We start from the raw sequence: 24,178 nt of genomic DNA on the forward strand, positions 1-24,178 counted from the left end.
GGTTGTTTGTGTACACACTGATTCAGTAGTAACGTGAATGAAGTTTCCTAGTAGAGATTAGTTTGGGAACGTTTAATTTTCCACCAAATCAGCTATTTTCTTTACCCTCAGTATGTGTATGTTTTGTGAAGTTGTTGGTCCTCCAACCGGCACTGCTCCTCTAGATGGCGCTTCTTACTGTATTTACTTGCAGACGCCACACTACAGTAAGGGAAGAAGAAACGGCGTTAAAGAATGAGGAAGTAAAAAACATTTACTGGCGCTGAGTCAACGGAAAAGCCGGAGTGTGGTATTTTTATGTGACTAGTTGTACCAACTTAGACAGCTCTTTTAAATTATGTTTTGCAAAACGAACCTGTTTTGACAAGTGTAATAGCTGTCTTATAGCCATGTAGCTAGTTAGCTACAAATACAGCTACTGTTGTGGACGAAGAGGTTCGGGTTTCAGTAACTTGCCTTATTAACCCTCTGGGTATTCTCAATGACAACTTGGTTAGCTAGCCAACGTTAGTTAGTCAAAGAAAATCAGGTTTCCACAACCGATAATTCGAGAGTGGAGCCACATAATGGCATACTGCGACAAGACAGGTGATCTTCCCTCAGCTTCTCTAAACAATGAAGACAATCGTAATGGACATGACCCGTTGACAGATAAGCACCCGACTCCACACTCCAAAGGAAATGCGAACGATTGCTGTGCCACTGAAGAAGCCCGAACAGTGTCTGTCCCTCATGGGTTGTGTGTAAAGAAGAAAAAGCTTGTCCTTCACATTGACCTCAATAACACCATCTTGGTGTCTGATGCTGTGACAAGTCAAGGAACTATTGCAGCTTTGGATTACTTTATTTCCACAGTCACATGGGGACAAATGAGTAAACAAGGTAAGACCAGGTTGCAATATAAGTAACAAGCCTCTGAGGGGCCAGGCGACCTCAGTCTAAAAGGTCACTTAGTTCCTACATGTTGACAGTTTTATTTGAAGTAGTGGTCTATGAAAATGAAACAAAATATTTTTCAAGGAGCAAATGCCCCACTTACAATGTAGTGGCACACCTCTATCCTTTTTCTATAAATGACATGAAAATTCGGTAAGTGGAGTCACTACTGTGCCTACCTGCCATGGTGATGTCATTGTTGTGTGCAATTGCTTAACACCTGCTTCTTTATCTGCTGTGTAGGTAAATGGATGTGGATGAGTGACTCACCTTCCCTACTTCCACCATGTGAGGGCGCTGTCAGCTACTACTCCCAGTTTGGCCGGGTGGCAGGCTTCACCAGCTCCACTGCAGGTCGGCGATTCCGGGGCGTGCTGGATGAGCACCTGGCGATGCTGCGATGGCCGAAGGAGCTGAAGGGGGACAAGGAGCTGGCTGTGAAGGGGGAGGATGGACAGCTATACCACTGGATCTTGCCCTCCTTCTTCCAGCTACTGAAAGACCTGGTGGCAGAAGGGAGGGACTTTGCTATCCTGTTCCGCACTTTTGGCTCTGACCTTCCCCGTGTGCTGTCTGCAGTGTCCCGTGCCCTCACTCAGGGCTCCCACCCACTCTTCCCTGACCTTCCAGCACTTAAGGTAAATCAAATTGTATTTGTCACATGCGCTGAATACAACAATAGACCTTACCGTGAAATGCTTACTTACAAGCCCTTAACCAACAATGCAGTTAAGAAAATATTTACTAAACTAAAGTAAAAAAATAATGAAAAGTAACACAATAAAATAACAATAACGAGGCTATATACAGGGGATACCGTTACCGAGTCAATGTGCAGGGGTACAGGTTAGTTGAGAGAATTTGTACATGTAGGTATGGTTAAAGTGACTATGCATAATAAACAGCAAGTAGCATCAGTGTAAAAACATAGGGGTGGGGGGGTCAATGCAAATAGTCCAGGTGGCCATTTGATTAATTGTTCAGCAGTCTTATGGCTTGGGGTAGAAGCTATTAAGGAACCTTTTGGACCTAGACTTGGCACTCCGGTACCGCTTGCTGTGCGGTAGCAGAGAGTCTATATCTATGACTTGGGTGACTGGATTCTTTGACCATTTTGATGAGTGCTTTGGGTTGTGGGTGTGATGCTGGATGTGGTGTCATTAGGACAGTAGCAATAATGATTGTTGTCCTGGCATTTTACCAAGCTCTTACTCAGAGACTACCATATTAAATGGGCACATTGCTCTTATCATAATCACTACTGTTAGCTAACCTGCCAATAGCCCAGTACTTGCAATCATTACTCATTGTGGGCTGCTCTCTGTTGCAGCTTGTCATTGAGAGGGTGACACCATGTTACAGGTGGATGTGCTACTGAGAGTGAGTCATAGTCCTTTGAGAGGAATTATGTTCTTCCTCCTCTGCCTGATTTGAAGAGGTCAACCGCACTTCACAATTATAGACCCATTTTTAAACTTGGGCCATGTCTGTGTCATCTGAAAGACTCCCGTTAGTGTGTGTGTGTGCATCTGGGCTTGTGTGTGTGTTTGTGAGCTTGTGGCAGTGGGATATAGGGGTCAAAAATCTGATCTGTAAGCTTGTTCCCAGATGTTGGAACAGTGCCCTGTTCAGAAGGTCATTCACAGTGAGATGTAGGGTGGGTGGTGCGACTCTCCTGGGTATAGAGTGTGCCTGCAGTCTTCTCAGCCCCCTCAGTGTGTTCTTGTACCTGTTCGTTTACTGGAGCAGAACACATCGATTTCTGCTAGGAGGATGCTCAAAGGCTGCTACGGCACACACAGTTAGCTGCAATAAAAAAAAAAAAGAAACATCCAGATGATGACTTATTCAAACTGTCTCCTGTCAAGTACTATTTGTGTAAGAGTGTCGGCACCGAGATTGAGGGTGAAAGAAGATCATTTGATTTAGCAGGTTTGGAATTTGCATGACCTGTAAGCTTAATTGTTTCCCCTGATTCTAAAATGATAGCTGTGCTGAAGTACAGAGGATTTCCATAATTTCTGCTAGATACCTGATACCTGTGCATCTCTAATACGCTGCTGGTCAGAGAGAGTGTAACAGATGCTAAAGCCAGCTGTGTTCTTTCTGCTCCCTCCCCAGCTGAGTGTGAATGAGACGCCAGGCCAGATCCGCTGCAGTAAGAAGGGGGCGGTCCTGACCCGGGCAGAGGAGCGTCTGTCGACCCGTGACGGGGAGCGAGCCCTGTACCAGTACCTCAGCTCCGTCCAGTGCCTGGGGGGCTTCCAGGACCATTTTGACTGGTAGGTGGACTTTCTCCGAAAGACTAGTGGCTAGACTAATCACACCATTGAAGGCACTCGAGTATTGGAGGTGCCCTAGTTTTCGGGCAAGCTCATAAATCCATCTTTCAATAGGTAATTTAGTCCAAGTTTGAGTTGTAATGGAGAAGTTCTTTCTGTATTGTCCTCAGTGAAAGTTTCAGTGTCGCTGATGTAGTCAGGACTAGAGGTCGACCGATTATGATTTTTCAACGCCGATACCAATTATTGGAGGACCAAAAATAGCCGATACCGATTAATCGGCCGATTTTGTTTAAAAATGTTATTTATTTGTAATAATGACAATTACAAAAATACTGAATGAACACTTTTATTTTAACTTAATTCCCACGGAAAGTTTCCACCTCTGAATATTCCCCAAAATGTGCAACCCTTATAGTGAAGACATCAAAACTATGAACACATATGGAATTATGTGTAACTTAAAAAAGTTACACATTAAAAGATTAATCGGCTGATGTAAAAAAAATACAAAAATAAAATATTTATTTTTAATTTTTTTAATTTTAAAAATATGTTTTTGATTTATTTTTAAAAATTATTATTATACTTATATATATGTTTATTTAAAAACATTAAAAAATATATATATTATTTTTGTAAGTTAAATTATTATTTTTAAATATATTTGTAATAATGACAATTACAACAATACTGAATGAACAATGAACACTTATTTTAACTTAGTATAATACATCAATAAAATCAATTTAGCCTCAAATAAATAATGAAACATGTTCAATTTGGTTTAAATAATGCAAAAACAAAGTGTTGGAGTAGAAAGTAAAAGTGCAATATGTGCCATGTAAGAAAGCTAACATTTAAGTTCCTTGCTCAGAACATGAGAACATATGAAAGCTGGTAGTTTCTTTTAACATGAGTCTTCAATATTCCCAGGTAAGAAGTTTTAGGTTGAGGTTATTATAGGACTATTTCTCTCTATACCATTTGTATTTCATATACCTTTGACTATTGGATGTTCTTATAGGCGCTTTAGTATTGCCAGTGTAACAGTATAGCTTCCGTCCCTCTCCTCGCCCCTACCTGGGCTCGAACCAGGAACACAACGACAACAGCCACCCTCGAAGCATCGTTACCCATCGCTCCACAAAAGCCGCGGCCCTTGCAGAGCAAGGGGAACAACTACTTCAAGGTCTCAGAGCGAGTTACGTCACCGATTGAAACGCTATTAGCGCGCACCCCGCTAACTAGCTAGCCATTTCACATCGGTTACACCAGCCTAATCTCGGGAGTTGATAGGCTTGAAGTCATAAACAGCTCAATGCTTGAAGCACAGGGAAGAGCTGCTGGCAAACACACGAAAGTACTGTTTGAATGAATGCTTACGAGCCTGCTGCTGCCTACCACCGCTCAGTCAGACTGCTCTATCAAATATCAAATCATATACTTAATTATAACATAATAACACACAGAAATACGAGCCTTATGTCATTAATATGGTCAAATCCTGAAACTATCATTTTGAAAACAAAACGTTTATTCTTTCAGTGAAATACGGAACCGTTCCGTATTTTATCTAACGGGTGGCATCCATAAGTATTCCTGTTACATTGCACAACATTCAATGTTATGTCATAATTACGTAAAATTCGGACAAATTAGTTCGCAACGAGCCAGGCGGCCCAAACTGTTGCATATGCCCTGACTCTGCGTGCAATTAACGCAAGAGAAGTGACACAATTTCCCTAGTTTAATATTGCCTGCTAACCTGGATTTCTTTTAACTAAATATGCAGGTTTCAAAAACATATACCTCTGTGTATTGGTTTTAAGAAAGGCATTGATGTTTATGGTTAGGTACATTCGTGCAACGATTGTGCTTTTTTCGCAAATGTCCTTTTGTTAAGTCATCCCCCGTTTGGCGAAGTTGGTCTTCACACAGTTCGCAACGAGCCAGGCGGCCCAAACTGCTGCATATAGCCTGACTCTGTTGCACAGAACGCAAAAGAAGTGACACAATTTCCCTAGTTAAAAAATAAATTCATCTTAGCAGGCAATATTATCTAAATATGCAGGTTTAAAAATATATATATAGCGTTGATGTTTATGGTTAGGTACACATTGGTGCAACGACAGTGCTTTTTTCGCGAATGCGCTTGTTAAATAACCGTTTGGTGAAGTAGGCTATGATTCAATGATAAATTAACAGGCACCGCATCGATTATACGCAACGCAGAACAAGCTAGATAAACTAGTAATATCATCAACCATGTGTAGTTAACTAGTGATTATGTTAAGATTGATTGTTTTCATAAGATACGTTTAATGCTAGCTAGCACCTTACCGTGGCTCCTTGCTGCACTCGCATAACAGGTAGTCAGCCTGCTACGCAGTCTCCTCGTGGAGTGCAATGTAATCGGACGTGATCGGTGTTCAAAAATCCCGAATACCGATTTTTATGATAACTTGAAATCGGCCCTAATTAATCGGCCATTCCGATTAGTTGGTCGACCTCTAGTCAGGACACTGGGCTCTCTATCTGTAGGTGGGCCAGGAACACCTACTCCATCCTGGGAGGGAAACCTCTGTGGGTGGACCCCTTCGACCAGAATGTCCAGCACATCTTCATCGATGACAACATTCGACAGAATGACAAAGACACCATTGTCCACCCAAAGGTGTGTTTTTGCCTCGATTAATGTGCTTTTGGATGGTTTATGCATACTCATATGGATGTGGATTAGTTTCCCCTTGCAGATACGTTTTTTGCCTTCAATATCCTCATGTTGTTTCTGTTCTTGCTCCATGGTTCTGAAGGTGTTTCTGGACCGAGACGGCTCAGGAACCCGCACAGCCTCCACCTCAGAGCTGTATGACCTCTGTCTGGTCCAGAACGACCTGCTCAGGGCCATCTCAGACCCAGAGTACTTCACCCAGCGCATCAGCATCTGCCAGGAGAACTATGACAGGAACCTTCAGCAGGGGGCAGGCTAGAGTGGTTTGTCTGTAGCCCAGAGGTCCAGGGTGAGAAGGGGTTGGGAGAACTCAGGTCTGTAGACTGGAGGTGGAAGGTAAAAGGGAGCTCCTGTAGTTACTCCAACTCGTCCTCTAAGGTCAATATTCTCAGGGTGTGTGACACTGGCAACCAATATATTGCATATGTAGAAGGCATTATTTTGTAGTATTATTTTGCTGCTGTTTTTAAATTATAATATATATATTTTTTAAAATTGGTAATTGATATAAAGGCATTGTTTACGTGCACCAAAATTTGTTCAGAAAAGACTTGAATGGTCATACTTGAATGTTTCTAATATTACAAAGAGAGAGAGAGCTGCATGGTTGAGCAGTAAGACTAACTGTTACAACTTAAATCATACTCTAGTCTACAGACAAATTACTTTAATATTAACCACAATTAGTATTACTGTTTGACTATTTATCATGGCAAAACAATGGATGAGTTTGACCTAATATCATTTGGGTTTATGTGGTTTGGAGTTTATTTGCACTGAAAATGACTTTACTTTCTTTGGAAGCGCTCTCATGTGGGGAAAAAGTATATATCCAGGGAATGTGTGTCACGCTTTCTCTTGAAGGTTTGTCATAGTGGTGGATGAGGTGAGCGGCCCCATTACAATGTAAAGCTCTTTGGGTGTCTAGAAAAGCGCTATACACCGACTGTACAAAACATTAAGGACACCTTCCTTCGGGGCATGGACTCTACAATGTGTCATAAGTGTTCCACAGGAATGCTGGCCCATGTTGACGCCAATGCTTTCCACAGTTGTGTCAAATTGTCTGGATGTCCTTTGGGTGGTGGACCATTCTTGATACTCACGAGAAACTGTTGAGCTTGGAAAAACCCAGCAGCGTTGCAGTTCTTGGCCCAAACCGGTGCGCCTGACATCTAATACCATACACCGTTCATAGGCACTTCAATCTTTTGTCTTGCCCGTTCACCACCCTCTGAATGGCACACATACACAATCCATGTCTCAATTGTCTCGAGGCTTAAAAATCCTTCTTTAACCTAAGTTACATCAATAAGGGATCTTAGCATTCACCTGGTCAGTCTGTCATGGAAAGAGCAGGTGTCCTTAATGTTTTTTACTCGGTATATAAGTCGAATCAATGATTAGTATTAGCATATTTATTTTTAAGCTTGAAGGAAGTGTGGCGTTTGACTACTGCAAATTTAAGACACCTTTTCAAAGTAGCACATCACAATCACCAGGATGTGGGTAATTGTGGAAGATAAAGGCGTCAGCATGCTTCAGTTCGGCTAGCACCTAGCCGAACTCAGCTTGGAGAACCGAATGAGTGTGCTCGCATACTCCCTTTGCTTGAAAAAAGCGACAATAGTATGGTTTGTCCATTTTGAGACACTAGTTGTATACACTTCCTCAAACTAGTCAGAATAACTCAAAAAAACGTGTTTATGTTTTTGCCAAGGAGATCTTAGTCGTGCAGTTTTATATTTAACTGTTTGGTGCAGTATTTTTCAATTAGATTTTTTTCATGAAAACGAGTCGTCTCGTTGAATGACAAAGACTTCATTGAAGAATCCCTACTGTTGACCAATCACCGACCAAGAGGCGTAGACTTCGGCTACTGACTTTGGCTTGCCTCTAGAACATTGTTTTGTGTGTCCGAACAGCCGAAAAAACCTTAATTGAAGTCCACAACGAACAAAAACATCCCAGTGCCGTCATTATATATGCACAAACTGTTTTAGCTGGGAAGCATGCAGACGCCTTTTAAAAGCACAATCAGGCCTTTGACTGCAATTATACAAAAAGAGGCATGGGGCGTTGTTGCTAAGGCAAAGTCACATTTGATGGGAGACCGATTCAGATGCAAGATTGTCTGTTGGACCGACTGACTGTTACCTTATCATGCACTCACAAAGTCAGTCTGAATGGTTGAATCTGAATATACTTAGTGTCTTTTTGTATGTCATTGTCTTACGCCAGATAGCGTGACTAATCGTCTGCACTGAGTGTCAGTTGGGGGACGAGTAACGGGAATGCGCGATGCCACCTGACGTAAGACAATGCTTGTATGTTTCATGATGAACATTCTGAACAATCAGCTTGTGCAGTGTTCAATAAACCTCATGAGTGGAAGAAAATTTACTTTTGTATCACCTAGACACACTGTGTGTGTGTGTGTGTGTGTGTGTGTGTGTGTGTGTGTGTGTGTGTGTGTGTGTGTGTGTGTGTGTGTGTGTGTGTGTGTGTGTGTGTGTGTGTGTGTGTGTGTGTGTGTGTGTGTGTGTGTGTGTGTGTGTGAATGTACTGACCAAGTATTGATCAGAGTATTACTGTCACCTAAAAGCACTATTGATTTCCCCTCAGGCCTTTTGGATACAGTTAAGTGAACATGTAAAATCAATTAACAGCCTACACGGTGAACACGAATAATGTACCTTGGGGAACTAATCAATCAGGAATCATAAGCAGTTCAGTGTGTGTAGACTACAGGGACTTGAACAGTGAAACATAGTTCTTAGAGCATTTTAGTCTGGAAAATAGTTTAGACCGATTAGTAATGGCATTGTAATAAATAGTTAGCTCACTACATGTGACTGGACACGTGTAACCTGAAAGGAACATTATTGTGGAGTTGACTGCCTGATTACTGGAAAGAAATACTGTGGTCCTATCTCTGCAGACTCCTCAGGCTGGGCTTACCCAATCATCATCTCTCATCTCCAGCACAATATGTACAGGGTTGGCTAATGTGATGTAATGGCCATTGTTGTGTTGCCTGATTGCAGCAGCAGACACTATGTTCTTTCATTACAAGCCAAATGGGGCAGAACAGTGTGTACAGTAGGGAGACTCCCTCACTCAGAGTACACTAGAGTGTGCATGTCCAGTGTGCTCATTGTGGTTTATGGTCTGTTCACAATACTAGGTTGCATTTAACTCCTGACTCCAAGTAAAGGTCTCCAGGGAAATCATTAGATTTGAGTTGTAGCCTGTCTCAGATTGACTTTATAAATATGAAACCTAAATGGCATGATAGTCTATCACACACATTACAGTACATGTTTTCCCTTCGAAAGAATTGCCTTTCTTTTATGCTGTTTATTTTAGGCCCAAATAAAAAATGCGCAGGGGCTTATTTAGCACTAGGTTTGAAATGGTACAAATTTTGCAATTTAAAATGTTTGGAACTGACACGAGCTACCATGTGGAAGAGAATTTAGAGACACATTTCATTTGAGTGTCATTAGGTTCAAGATTAAAGTTATTGTCATGTGCAAGGACAGTAAAATGCCTTGCAAGCTCTTTCCCAACAATGCAGTAATCAGTAGTATTATAAAAAAAGTAAAGTAGGAAGAAAACACGAGAAAGTAAGCTATATACAGGATCAGTTCCAGGGTCAGTAGCTATATACAGGGCCAGTTTCAAGGTCAGTAGCTATATACAGGGTCAGTTCCAGGGTCAGTAGCTATATACAGGGCCAGTTTCAAGGTCAGCTATATACAGGGTCAGTTCCAATACCATATTTACAATGTGCAGGGATACTGGAGTGGTAGGGGTAGTTACTGTATGTATAGGGGTAGGGTGACTAGGCATCAGTATGTTTGATAAACAGAGTAGCAGCAGTATATATTATGATTGTATGTGAGTGTGTAGAGTCAGTATGAATGTCTGTGTGTGTGTGTGTGTGTGTGTGTGTGAGCAAATTAAGTGTCTTTGTGTGTGGGTGGGAGTGTGTTAGTGAGTGTGTAGGAATCTGTGAGTGCATAGAGTCAGCAAAAATAGAAGGGTTAATGCAGATAGTCTGTATCCATTTTGTTAGCTATTTAGTTAGCTACTTGGCTTGGCGATAGAAGCTGTTCAAGAGCCTGTTGGTGTTAGACTTGTTTGTTGCTCCGGTACCGCTTGCCATGCGGAAGCAGAGAGAACAGTCTATGGTTTGGGTGGCTGGAGTCTTTAACAATTTCTCAGGCCTTCCTTTCACAAAGCCTGATACAGAGGTCCTGGATGGCAGGGAGCCCCAAATGATGTACTGGGCTGTCCGTACCACCCTCTATAGCACCATGCGATCGAGGGCGGTGCAGTTGCCGTACCAAGCAGTGATGCAGCCAGTTAAGATGCTCTCAGTGGTGCAGCTGTAGAATTTATGAGGATTTGAGGGCTTATTCCAAGTCTTTTCAACCTCCTAAGGGGGAAGAGGCGCTTTGGACACCGAGGAACTTGAAGCTCTTGATCCACTCCACTGTAGCCCCGTCCATGTGGGTATGCTCACACCCCCGTTTTCTTTAGTCCACAATCAGCTCCATGGTCTTACTGGTGTTGAGGGAGAGGTTGTTGTCCTGGCACCACACTGCCATTTCACTGACCACCTCCCTGTAGGCTGTCTCATCGTCGTAGGTGATCAGGTCTACCACCGTCGTGTCATCAGCAAACTTGATGATCGTGCTGGAGTCGTGCGTGGCCACGCAGTCATGGGTGAACAGGGAGTACAGTCGGGGACTAAGCACACACCCTTGTGGGGCCCCCGTGTTGAGAGTCAGTGTGGCAGAGGTGATGTTGCCTTCCCTCACCACCTTCGGTCGGCCAGTCAGGAAGTCCAGGATCAAGTTGCAGAGGGCGGTTTTTAGTCCCAGGGTCAGAAGCTTGGTGACAAGCTTGGAGGGGACTATGGTGTTGACTGCAGATCTGTAGTCGATTTTCAGCATTCTCACATAAGTATTCCTCTTATCCAGGTGGGTGAGGGCAGTGTGGAGTGCAATTGAGATTGTGTCGTCCATGGATCTGTTGGGGCGGTGTGCAAATTGAAGTGTGTCTTGGGTAGGGTTCCTCAACTGGCTGTGGTTTTATTTGGCCCCAGGGCAATTTTTTTTCTTTCAAGTATTTACAAAAAAAGATCAGTTTTCATTGTTGGACATAAAATATTGTAAAAACACCAGGACTTCCGTTCCAAGTGATTTTAATTTTGGAAATCTGTTCCCAAGTATTCCCACGCATAATAGAGAGGTGATCGTACACTAACGTAAGCAAGGTTTGAAATGTTGTTTTAGTCAAATATCTGTTTGCTACTCTTGCGGTCAATTTGCTAATTATTTGTAATTATGTTCTGCCCCCCCAACCATCTGCTCAAGAAAAAATTGTCCCGTGGCTAAATCTAGTTGATGATCCCAGGTCTGGGATGATGGTGTTGATGTGTGCCGTAACCAGCCTTTTAAATCACTTCATGATTACAGATGTGTGCTACAGGTTGGTAGTCATTGTGGCAGGTTGCCTTGGGAGCAGGAATGATGGTGATCAGTTTGAAACATGCAGGGATTACAAACTGGGACAAGGAGAGTTTGAAAATAACCTTGAATATGCCTGCCAGCTGTTTTGCGCATGCTCTTTTTAAAAAATCTTTATTTAATGAGGCAAGTCAGTTAAGAACAAATTCTTATTTTCAATGACGGCCTAGGAACAGTGACAACAGAACAGTTAACTGCCTTGTTCAGGGACAGAACAACAGATTTTTACCTTGTCAGCTTGGGGATTCGATCTTGTAACCTTTCAGTTACTAGTCCAACGCTCTAACCACTAGGTTACCCTGCCGCCCCACTGAGAACACGCCCTGAAATACCGGCCCCACGGCCTTCCGACTGTTGACCTGATTTAAAAACCTTACTCACGGCGGCCTTGGAGAGCGAGATGTTGGGGATGTTTTTGTTGAAGCATGCATAAAATGCATTGAGTTTGTCTGGTAGGGAAGCGTCGTTGGGCAGATCAAGGCTGGGTCATCCTTTAAACCATAATGGACTGTAGCCCTTGCCGCGGGCGGTGGAGCATGTGTAATAGGATTCCATCTTGTTCCTATATTGTCCTTCTGATGGCTCTGCGGAGGTCGTAGCGGGACTTATTGTACTTGTTTGTGTCCTCAGCCATAGGTAGCCCTGGGCTTTTGACTTGGGAAGCAGCAAACATTCACAGTGAGGACAACGTCGGCGATGCATTTCCAAATTAAGCCGGTGACTGAGGTGGTTAGCTCGTCAATGCTATCGGCGGAGTCCGGGAACATATTCCAGTCAGCACTAGCAAAGCAGTCCTGTAGCATAGCCTCCGATATGGAGGACCATTTCTCTATATGGATCACGTCATGGGTACTTCCTGTTTGAGCTTCTGCTTGTAGACAGGATCAGGAGTATAGAGTCATGATCTGATTTGCTGAAGGGGGGACAAGGGAGGTCCTTGTATGCTTGCTTCTAGGTATATTAACAGTGGTCTAGGACTTTATCGCCCCTAGTGGCGGAGACATATTGATGGAAGTTTGGCCTCAGGTGTCTTAATGCTGCGGAATTCAAATCACCAGCAACAAGGAAAGAAACCTCCGGTTTTATTTATTTATTTTTAATTTAACCTTTATTTAAAGGCAAGTCAGTTAAGAACAAATGTGTTATTTACAATGACGGCCTACCCCGGCCAAACCCTAACCTGGTTGCATGGTTTCCTGCTTGTTTAGAGTCTGGTACAGTTTACATGTCAGCTTGTTGTTTTTCTTGTCCTGGGGTGGAATATTTACAGCAGTCACAATAACAGCTGAAAACTCTCTCAGGAGGTAGAAGGGTCGGCGTTTGACCATCAGGTATTCCAAGATGGGTGAACAATGGGTCGAGAGATCTACTGCGCTAGTCAGCGCACCATTTGCTGTTGATGAAGAGGCATACCCCTCCTCTTCTCGATGTACCTGAATGCAATGCCCTGTCCGCTCGGTGAATGGAGAATCCATGGGGTTGGATGGCCATGGGGGTATCTTGTCCGAAAGCCATGTTTCAGAAAAGCAAAGAATAGTTCAGTTACGAGAGTCCTGTTGATAGCAAATCTGCAATCGGAGGTCATTCATCTTATTATCAAGTGACTGATTGGCCAATAGAATGGAGGGAAGAGGTGGCTAGCTTTCCCACCAGGACACCCCTTCTCCTGCCTCTGTAATGCCTGCGTTTCCTCTTGGGTAGACAGAATTGAGGTTAGTAACTGCCGATCTGATGTTCAAAAGTTCTTGTTCGATCATAAGAAATTAATAGCAGATACAGTTCGTGCAAAAACAGTTAAGATAAACAGCAAAATAATCGCAAAATGAGAAAAGTTGGCCATACAGTACTGTTCCATCTCACACACATTCTTCTTCTGTGGGTTTACAGCGGACTACAACCCCAAAAGGTGTATTACCGCCACCAACTGGACGGGTTGAAACCAAAACAAGGTAAAAAGAAAATCCATAGGTGATAGTGAAACTCACTTAATCCACCCAAATAAAAATAGTACATCGACAAAACAAAACTCCCTCTTCTTCCTCCTTTTAAATCTCCATGTCTCCCTTCTCAGGCATTAGGGCCTGGCTTACGCCCCAGGAATCGCTCCGCCGCTTCCACAATGATTTATATCTTCCTGGACCTTCTTTCCACCTTGGCAGTGCCATTTATCACCATAGCTATAAAGGCCACAAAGTCCACCTTCTTAACCTTTAAAATGTCAGGATCCTGCTGGTGAAAGGCAACCCCTGCAGCCTGCAGTGAAGGCCTATCCACCACCATGGACTCTTCAAGTGCACCATTCACACCCTCAACCCTTTTAACAGCTGCTGCATATTATATGCTTTGGATAGCCCTGACTTTGGACACCTCATTCTCTTCCACCCTTGGGGGCGGGGGGGGGGGGGGATTCGAAAGACGTGGCTTCATGGTTCCCACCACAATTACAACAGGTCACATTTTCATCTCTTTTATAACACATGATCTTTTCCACAACTTGGACATCTCGGCTTCTCCCTTCTGCAAACACTTGAAACATGACCAAAAGCTTTACAATGATCACACTGCATTGGTCTTAGGATAAATGCTCTGACTTTGTAGTTAATATATCCTAACTGCACTTGAGTAGGGAGAGACTCCATATCAAAAAAGAAAAGAACAGATAGACTCTTCACTTTTTCTTCATGCACCACACGATTCATCCGATGTGCATGAATCACACCAGGAATATTTTTCATCTCTTCAACATCTACCTCCCATGAGACTCCAGATATAACCCCTTGAGGGGTGCCCTGTTCCTAAGAGACACACCACAACAATTCAAATTGATCAAATCGGGTGAGATGCAACACACATTTCTTCTGATCCTCAGAAGCACAAAAAATCTAAACAAGCCTGCCTCTCTTGATCCTCACAGCCTTCACTCTACTCAGCATTCTCTCCACCAGTTTGGAAATCTCATATGGATTCCTCAAGATTGGTAATTTGATCAACTGCTCCTCATGTACAGACTGTACACTCCTATAAGTGACATTCTCATCCCTGTACTCTACTTTTCTGTTTTCCTTTCTTTTGGACATTATTTCAATTCTCCTTGATTATACCGCCATTAGATTGAGTCCACTTCATCAACCGCTTCCGCCATCTTTCCAATCACACACACGGGTTGATCTGAAACATTATAAAGCCTACCCCAGTCTCCAACTCATGGTTTTAACTTCCTCAAGAGGGCAGTGGAGATGATGGATATTTTGCTATATATCTTTTCATCAATCTCATGTGAAGGTTTACTGTGTAAATGAGATGTGCAACACGGATTTCAAACTAGTAGAATTTATGATTGAAGTAGAAGTTATTGAGCATCAGAGAATCACCACAGGGAATACATTTGTTGTAGCTTATTATTATTCTAAGAATGGAAATTGCTCACTGTTGCTCTCCAAGGTTGTGTAGACATTCCAAAATGCACCCCAGGCTAAAGGAAATGACAATATGGATTGTGTTTGTGCATGTAAATGGCGACTCAATAACCTACAATGTTAGCTGACCCACGCTATAGCTCAGGTTATATACTCAGACTCAATCATTGATTGAAAGAACAATGCACGATGGTCTTTGTTATTGATTGGCTATTTCAAATAAATTATAAGGTAACACCAATCACTATGAGGAAACCACGAACTTGTGCGCATTGATGTGGAATTCCCAACCAAAAAATACGTTTAGGTGAGAATAGCCTATAAATAGCATCTGAAATATCAAACTGATCAAATCCAATTTTATTTGTCACATGCTTCGTAAACAACAGGTGTAGTTAGTGAAAAGCTTACTTAGGAGCTCTTCCCAACAATGCAGAGAGAACAATAATATAAAGAAAAGAAAAGTAAATCATGAGTAAATGTTGAAGAGGGCCAACAAATGTATTTTATATGAATTAATTAACTCGAGAGCGCCATTCAGATACTGTTGCGCACGAAGTTGGGAGGAGGGCAGAGCGAGCGATAGTGAGCCAATGGAAAGGCGCCCAAGACTTGCTCACTGTCGGCTTTGCTCAAGACTAAAACGGGAACAATATATCTGTCAGGCGCATACTGTCCTCCTTCGAGTGGAGTCCAGAGGACTCATCATCTCAGTGACTGGGTTTATATCCTTGCAGTCGAACACGGTATTGTGCGTTTTGTTAAAACTTTTGTATTTTTGTTTCCTGTCTACTTTTCTTATAGTTCGTGTTTTATTAGGTTACTTTAGTAATGGAAAATAGGTTTCAGTTGACACTCAGCTGCTATAGCCCACAGTGTAATGCATGTTTTAAATGGCTAATATATCTCTGCATTGTATGTGTGCCGCAAATAGGCTATGCTTGACTTCTGATGCGAGGGTAGGCTATAACTGCAACGTGAATGCATTATACATTTGGTGATGAGCATTGTCCACATTTCACGCGCAGACGCTTTCGACGTGTGCGTTTTTTTATTAACCGCGCCACTCTTAGGGCACTTTGACAATACAAAACTTGGGCGTATGTTTTTCATCCCTTGTGAAAAATGATCGTGGTGTGAAATACACACATCGTTGTCTGCTTTATCGAGATTTGATGGATCGTTGACCACTGGGCACACCACGTCATTTCAACTTTGATAATTGGGTAATATTTGGTTGAAACGTTGATCAATGAGACTTATATTCACCCACTCAAAAAGACAGCCAAAAGTTAGTTGAATTTACAATGTGTTATCGCTGTCATTTCAACCACCATCTAAAAGCACAACCACATTACAATGGAAAAACAATGTCTTATTTTTGGTTAAATTGTCACATATCTATCAATGTGCTTTAAACCATTTAAAAGCACAGCAAATTTCAAATAGGAATACAATGTCAGATATTTGGTATATTTATACAAAACATTACTGTATTATCACTGTTCTTGATCTAATAGCAGAACCAAATGACCTGGTTTGCAGTTGAGATTACATTAAATGTACATGGCGAAAGGTATCAATGCTGTTTGAGATTCTGCACTGATTAGGGACAGATCGAAATTTACTGGGGGGAAGGCTGGTCCAACTCAAGGTGTCATAATAAAATGCACCCCCCTCCCCAACATTACAAATATTTTCACATGACCCTCCCCATGTACTTCAAAATAAATTGCACCCCCCCCCTCATAGAATCAACGACCACAAATAACAACTTTAGTGACCCTGTGTTTATAAATGTGGATATCAACATTGCCACTTCAGCATGCTTTTGTGGCACAGTCGATGCCACGCAGGGCTACAGGCCAGAAGGTCGAGAGTTCACTGACCAGCACAGACGAGCTCACTCTCCCTGCCTGTTTCATTACACTACGATCAGCGCCGGCTGCAGACAATGATCAGCTAGAAGGAAGTCAGCTGTTCTACATGTTGATGCCATATTTAGAATTCTATAAAATATATGCAACAAGTTTTCCACCAACAGGTTTCTGGGCCAATGCACCACACAACCAATAAACAAAGCATACTGACTAAGGGCAGTATATCATGGTTTTCGTTTTCAACACCACAATAAATAGACTATGTCAATCTTGACAAACAGAAACTACATTCCTCCAAATCTTGTAGGCCTACCCAGTATCGAAGGCTTGGCTTGACAATCTCAGAATGTCATTAAACTTTTGGGTGTTTTGTAACATATGTCTCTTTCCATTCCAGTAGCTGTGAGTCTGTAAAATCAATGGGGAAGCCAAGCAGAATATATATTTTTTACAACCTATGTTGTGATAATTGCGTTGTTTGCTCTATAACCCGTTAGAAATGCATGTATTGGGCACCGTGATAGCCAATATAAGGCTGATAAGCCACAGCCTACCTCGTTTACAGACAGTTCCAAAAGACAACCGTCACACCGTGGCGAAATAAATCAACCACATACGTTTGTGTTTCATCACAGTTAAAACCGGAGAGTAACATCTGTCCTATTTAAGTCCACAAAGAAAATATTGTATGTAACAAACAGTTACATGACCCACACAGCATGGTCAAATGCAAGTTAGTTATTTGGGAAAGTTAATTTCACCACCTGTTTGTTTAAGTTGTAATGTCATTACTAAAAATGTTTCCGAAGCAGCAAGATTAAAATAGTCTATGGGAAATGTAACCACAATGCACTTCTACTTTGAGATGTTGTAGGCTAACTTTCGAGAAGCCACCAGAATACTCATGTTATCCTGTGGTATCCCCAAGATGTGCATAAAAACAGTGCACTCTAAATATATATTCAGAACCATGGAGTTACTGGAGAGCGTGGCCTACCGCTATCAGCACCAACAGTTGGACAGCACTTCTCTGGCAGAGGCAGCATCTCAACGAGCACATTCACACTGACTCATAAAAATAATATGTGCAACTTAGAAGAAATGTGGAGAATATATGCCAACAGTTCAGACTAGATAAATAGTTAAGTATTACCATCTCGAGGCGAAGTTGGAAGCAAACATGAAACAAACTGAGCTAAAACAATGAATATCGTGTTACGCATACAGAAATGGATCATCTTACAGCGAAGATGACAACACAAACATTAACTACATGCCCAGCCTAATACAATAGAAATGTTAAAACACCAAAAACAATTCAGTCCAATCAATCAGTGTGTGTGTGCGTGCAAAGAGAAAAACATGTTGACTCACCCTACTTGTAGAGGAATGCCATCATCCTCTCTTGCATGCTGGCAAATTGGTAAATGACTCTGTCATACAGTAGTCTACTCCACTGGACTTAAGTTCATGCAGCACACACGTTTCCATTTACATTTTTGAGTCTATCTTGTCCACGACTATTGCATAGGTAGGTTTTTACAGGAAAATTACCTTTCAGCTGATGTACTTGTAACATGAAATCCTTAATTTTCTGTTTCAGAGCACTGCTGTGGGTGATTTAATCTTTATCCCAGCCAGGCTCAGTAATGATCCGATCAAAAACAATGTCCAATGATCTCTGACCTTCATGCACAGCATGCACTGCTCTACTTTTGAAGTTCCTATGAGTGGCACAACCCAAAGTGGACTTGTGTTTTCTCATTGAAAAGTGTTTCTTAGCCTTCGTCAGAGATTTTAAACGAAATACTAAACCATCTTTTGATTTGTGAATGTGTCAGCACCGGGGACTCTGGATGTGGCTGCGTTACTGATGTCATGTTAATCAGGCTTTTTGATTTGAATATATGGATTGTTTTAGTTTAGTAGGCTACGCTACCTATTTAACGATTTCATTTATGGATCAAGCCTTAGCAGTCATTATGATCTCGTTCCCAATGATGAGTGCTTTAGTTTATTACAAACAATGTTTTTTTAAGTGAGAATCGGTATTGGTCTGAAGCCGGGAAAAAAAAGGAAATTCACATGAGCACAACAATGCCTATTTCACCCATGTCTACCGAGGTTTTCCAGCTCACAGCTTTGACCTACAGTAGCTATGTGGTATTTACTTCAGATTCAAATCTTCTCAAACAGCCAGTCCAGCGGTTCTGAATTTGCGATACACCGAACTGTCCACTTTTTTCTGTGCAGTAGCCTTTTGACTTGAACATTTGAAAAGTTTTGGTGTGTGTACTAGGCTATTTGATTGCATTTATATATGTTACAGCACTTTGGTTTCACTAATAATTGTGTTGAAATGGAACCAAATTATCTGTTTCTATCTTCAGCTCTTTTTTAATAGGATAGATGGGCCCTATGGGCTACGGTTTAGGTCCAATGTGATAGTATGCCTATAACCAGCCTGAGTAGGCCTATAACTCCATTCCTATTCTATTCAGAGTAAAAAAATAAATAATAATAATCAAATTGGAAATGAGCCATTATCAGGCTGGTTAATGTTACGCGTGTCTGTTGAATTTGATTAATTCCACCCCCACTCAGCCCCGCCCCACCTACTCAGCCAGTCAGGAGCTGCTACTGCATTGCGGCTGTAGCATACTGCATACGTTTTACTAAACGGTTCGTGCTAAATAGTATGCAACGATGAGTACATAGTATGCAGTTTAAGTATGTAGTACGCTAGTATGGGTATTCGGACGCGGCCATTGTTTTCTATTAACAATGTTCCTAATACATTATGTAAGCACAATCAATGCCACTCGCTGCTATTTTTACTCAGCCAATTGCAATATTTGTCAACAACAGTTACAGATTGCACCTTTACTGTAACACTGTCAGCGCATTGTGATAATTGCAATATGTTCTGTTCTGTAATGATAACCTGCTCAGACTGTCCTTATTTGCATAATTATTTCTACAGTTTGACACGCAGCTTTCCTGCCCGTCTTACATAGTAGGAGAGAAGCATTGTTGTGTCTGAGTCCCCATTGTGCTGTTAAATACCACCCTCAATCAGTCTAGTACTGGATTGCACAATGCCTGACTGTGCCACAGAATAGGACCTGTTCCTGCTGTTATGTCCCAAACTGCTTCTGTGGTAGAAAAGGAGAATCATTGTTGTGTACTTATAATCAGTGCAATCATGATGCTTTCTAAGAAAAGTTCATATTTCATAGTTCCTACAGTATATACATGTTACTCAGTAAATGCAAATGGTAAAATTGTCCAAATCAAGGAACCTTTTGCTGTATACTTTGTATTTGGAAAGCCTGTATATACAGTACCAGTCAAAAGTTTGGACACACCTACTCATTCAAGGGGTTTTCTTTATTTGTACTGTTTTCTGCATTGTAGAATAACTATGAAATAACACACATGGAATCATGTAGTAACCAAAAAGTGCTAAGCAAATCTAAATAGATTTTATATTTTATATTCTTCTAAGTAGTCACCCTTTTCCTTGATGACAGCTTTGCACACTTTTGGCATTCTCTCAACCATCTTCTCCTGGAATGCTTTTCCAACAGTCTTGAAGGAGTTCCCACATATGCTGAGCACGTGTTAGCTGCTTTTCCTTGACTCTGCGGTCCAACATCCCAAACCATCTCAACTGGGTTGATGTCGGGTGATTGTGAAGGCCAGGTCATCTGATGCCGCACTCCATCACTCTCCTTCTTGGTCAAATAGCCCTTACACAGCCTGGAGGTGTGTTGGGTCATTGTCCTGTTGAAAAACAAATGATAGTCCCACTAAGCGCAAACCAGATGTGATGGCGTATCGCTGCAGAATGCTGTGCTAGCCATGCTGGTTAAGTGTGCTTTGAATTCTAAATCAATCACGGCAATGTCACCAGCAAAGCACCCCCACGCCATCACACCTCCTCCTCCATGCTTCACGGTGGTTACGATACATGCAGAGATAATCCTTTCACGTACTCTGCGTTTCACAAAGACAGGGCGGTTAGAACCAAAAATCTCAAATTTGGACTCATCAGACCAAAGGTCAGATTTCCACCGGTCTAATGTCCATTGCTCATGTTTCTTGGCCCAAGCAAGTCTCTTCTTCCTATTGGTGTCCTTTAGTAGTGGTTTCTTTGCAGCAATTTGACCATGAAGGCCTGATTCATGCAGTCTCTTCTGAATAGTTGATGTTGAGATGTGTCTGTTACTTGAACTCTGAAGCATTTATTTGGGCTGCAATCGGAGATGCAGTTAACTCCAATGAACGTATCCTCAGCAGCAGAGGTAACTCTGGGTCTTCCTTTCCTGTGGCGGTCTTCATGAGAGCCAGTTTCATCATAGCGCTTGATGGTTTTTGCGACTGCACTTGAAGAAACTTCAAGTTCTTGAAATGTTCCGCATTGACTGGCCTTCATGTCTTAAAGTAATAATGGACTGTCATTTCTCTTTGCTTATTATTATTTTTTATTTTATTTCACTTTTATTTAACCAGGTAGGCTAGTTGAGAACAAGTTCTCATTTGCAACTGCGACCTGGCCAAGATAAAGCAAAGCAGTTCGACCCATACAACAACACAGAGTTACACATGGAATTAACAAACATACAGTCAATAATACAGTAGAAAAAGTCTATATACAGCATGTGTAAATGAGGTAGGGTAAGGGAGGCAAGGCAATAAATAGGCCATGGTCACAAAGTAATTATAATATAGCAATTAAACACTGGAATGGTAGATGTGCAGAAGATTAATGTGCAACTAGAGATACTGAGGTGCAAAGGAACAAGATAAATACAGTATGGGGATGAGGTAGTTGGATGGGTTATTTACAGATGGCTATGTACAGGTGCAGTAATCTGTGAGCTGCTCTGACAGCTGGTGCTTAAAGCTAGTGAGGGAGATGAGTCTCTAGCTTCATTGATTTTTTTGCAGTTCGTTTCAGTCATTGGCAGCAGAGAACTGTAAGGAAAGGCGGACAAAGGAAGAATTGGCTTTGGGGGAGACCAGTGAGATATACAGTACCTGCTGGAGCGCGTGCTACGGGTGGGTGCTGCTATGGTGACCAGTGAGCTGAGATAAGGCGGGGCTTTACCTAGCAGAGACTTGTAGATGACCAGTGGGTCTGGTGGGTTTGGCGACGAGTCTGAAGCGAGGGCCAGCCAACGAGAGCGTACAGGTCGCAGTGGTGGGTAGAATATGGGGCTTTGGTGACAAAACGGATGGCACTGTGTTAGACTGCATCCAATTTGTTGAGTAGAGTGTTGGAGGCTATATTGTAAATGACATCGCCGATGTCCAGGATCGGTAGGGTGGTCAGTTTTACGAGGGTGTTTGGCAGCATGAGTGAAGGATGCTTTGTTTGCGAAATAGGAAGCCAATTCTAGATTTACTTTTGGATTGGAGATGCTTAATGTGAGTCTGGAAGGAGAGTTTACAGTCTAACCAAACACCTAGGTATTTGTAGTTGTCCACAAATTCTAAGTCAGAACCGTCCAGAGTAGTGATGCTGGACGGGCGGGCAGGTGCGGGCAGCAATCGGTTGAAGAGCATGCATTTTGTTTTACTTGCATTTAAGAGCAGTTGGAGGCCACAGAAGGAGAGTTGTATGGCATTGAAACTCGTCTGGAGGTTAGTTAACACAGTGTCCAAAGAAGGGCCAGAAGTATACAGAATGGTGTCGTCTGCGTAGAGGTGGATCAGAGTATCACCAGCAGCAAGAGCAACATCATTCATGTATACAGAGAAGAGAGTTGGCCCGAGAATTGAACACTGTGGCACCCCCATAGAGACTGCCAGAGGTCCGGACAACAGGCCCTCCGATTTGACACACTGAACTCTATCAGAGAAGTAGTTGGTGAACCAGGCGAGGCAATCATTTGAGAAACCAAGGCTGTTGAGTCTGCCGATAAAAATGTGGTGATTGACAGAGTCGACAGCCTTGGCCAGGTCGATGAATACGGCTGCACAGTAATGTCTCTTATCGATGGCGGTTATGATATCGTTTAGGACCTTGACCATAGTCAGATTCTAGTAACAAAAACTGAAGACAAACGCGATCAAAACTAGTCGACCTACCTATTCTTGTGACATGTCTGTCAGCCCTCCTGCTAAGGGGGCGTTTCTTTTCTGGTGGCCTATCATAACCGAGAAAGCGCGTTGGGTATGGTTTATCCTGCGTTGGCGTCTTATCAACAAAGTGAAACGAGCAAACACAACTTTTTGGGGGTGTTTTTTAAGTAAAAAATTTTGAGCCAATTTCTTTTCGCTTCGTCGTCTTTTTGGGAGGTGATGGAAACTGTACTATCTGACAGGGACATTGTGATTTAGTTTTAAGTTTATGGTCGAAGCACTCCAATTTAAGCCAATCATGAAGTTTTGTCTGGTTGTATGTACAACCACGACAAACAGCACATGTTGTCCCCGAGCTCCGTAACATTTCATCATCTAGCGAGTGAATATCTTATTACTGCTTATCCCAGTTGGCTTCTAAAACCAGAAATACCACAGCTACTTCTGCCGGAAGTGCCACCCATAATCGTTTCCCCAGTAACCTCTCCAGGAAACTTGTGGATAGCATGACTAGACCCAGCCTCATCTACACCACCATCTATAGAATGACTAGGCCCAACCTCTGCTGCCTGCGTCTGATGGCCCCCTGCATGTTGACCTCGATATTGCGCACTGGCGCTTGTACCCTCACCTTGTCTACTGCCTTTATGTGGGCACACAAACCTCTTATGCCCCAAATCCCCACACTCAAAACACTGCAGACTATCTGTGCTAGAAAACCTTGCGTAGAGCCCCTCCCCATGTCTCACTTTAAAATGCACGTTTAACTGTTGCTCAATGTTATTCAGAAACATGAATTTTTGCCTCTGGAACTAAACAACATGCTTTACGGCATCTGCTCCTGAAAACCTGCCGACAGTACACGAAAACTACTTGCAAACTTACCAAAACGACGCAGCTTTTTCCGGATTTGAACATCCGTAATAAATGGAGGCAGATTGGCAACTACCACTCTTGTCGAAGGAATTGAAAGAGGAGAAATTGGCACCAACACATCCCTTACAAATATTCCACTAGTAATTAGCCTAACCACTAAATGTACTCTTTTCATGAACACAACCACAGCTTTGTTCGTTCTGGATGCAGAATGTATATATTCAGCTCCTACCTGTTCGCCAACCACAAGCAGAACCGCCTCCACCTACACTCCATTCTCAGGAACACACCTGAATCCATGCTGTAATGACAGCATTGTTTCCACGCTGGGCTGCAAAGCCATCGCGCACTCCACACCATTCAAACCCCCAGGTGCATCAAAGCTGAGACCGAGAGACTGCAAAACAGCTTATATCTCAAAGCC

The 24,178-nt window shown here is 42.4% G+C and overlaps 2 protein-coding genes across 5 annotated transcripts in view; both read left to right on the forward strand.

Annotated features, from left to right (window-relative positions):
• Positions 1-217: 217 nt before the first annotated feature.
• On the forward strand, positions 218-8,351 carry LOC139557274 (uncharacterized). The gene is made up of 5 exons (XM_071371853.1): positions 218-882; positions 1,180-1,574; positions 3,058-3,218; positions 5,763-5,895; positions 6,035-8,351. Exons 1-5 carry the CDS (start codon positions 567-569, stop codon positions 6,209-6,211), a joined length of 1,182 nt encoding a protein of 393 aa, XP_071227954.1. The 5' UTR covers positions 218-566; the 3' UTR covers positions 6,212-8,351.
• A 7,033-nt stretch (positions 8,352-15,384) lies between these two features.
• The window catches only part of LOC139557275 (kelch domain-containing protein 8B-like), a 159,088-nt gene continuing 150,294 nt past the window's right edge, over positions 15,385-24,178 (forward strand). For 3 of the 4 annotated variants that reach the window (XR_011671357.1, XR_011671359.1, XM_071371855.1), the window contains exon 1: positions 15,385-15,654. The gene's annotated coding sequence lies outside the window, so the exon portion shown is untranslated. Of the gene's footprint in view, positions 15,660-24,178 lie in introns of all 4 variants that reach the window. The other variant, XR_011671358.1, reaches the window with a different exon arrangement.

This window comes from Salvelinus alpinus, chromosome 28 (genome assembly GCF_045679555.1).
Source record: "Salvelinus alpinus chromosome 28, SLU_Salpinus.1, whole genome shotgun sequence".
NCBI classification, from domain to species: Eukaryota; Metazoa; Chordata; class Actinopteri; order Salmoniformes; family Salmonidae; genus Salvelinus; species Salvelinus alpinus.

Bases quoted from the DNA above. Each gene is read 5' to 3' on its own strand.
- LOC139557274 (XM_071371853.1), top strand. From the start codon at position 567: ATGGCATACTGCGACAAGACAGGTGATCTTCCCTCAGCTTCTCTAAAC. The intron at 1,575-3,057 runs GTAAATCAAATT...CTCCCTCCCCAG, and splicing joins CTGACCTTCCAGCACTTAAG to CTGAGTGTGAATGAGACGCC. The intron at 3,219-5,762 runs GTAGGTGGACTT...CTCTATCTGTAG, and splicing joins TTCCAGGACCATTTTGACTG to GTGGGCCAGGAACACCTACT.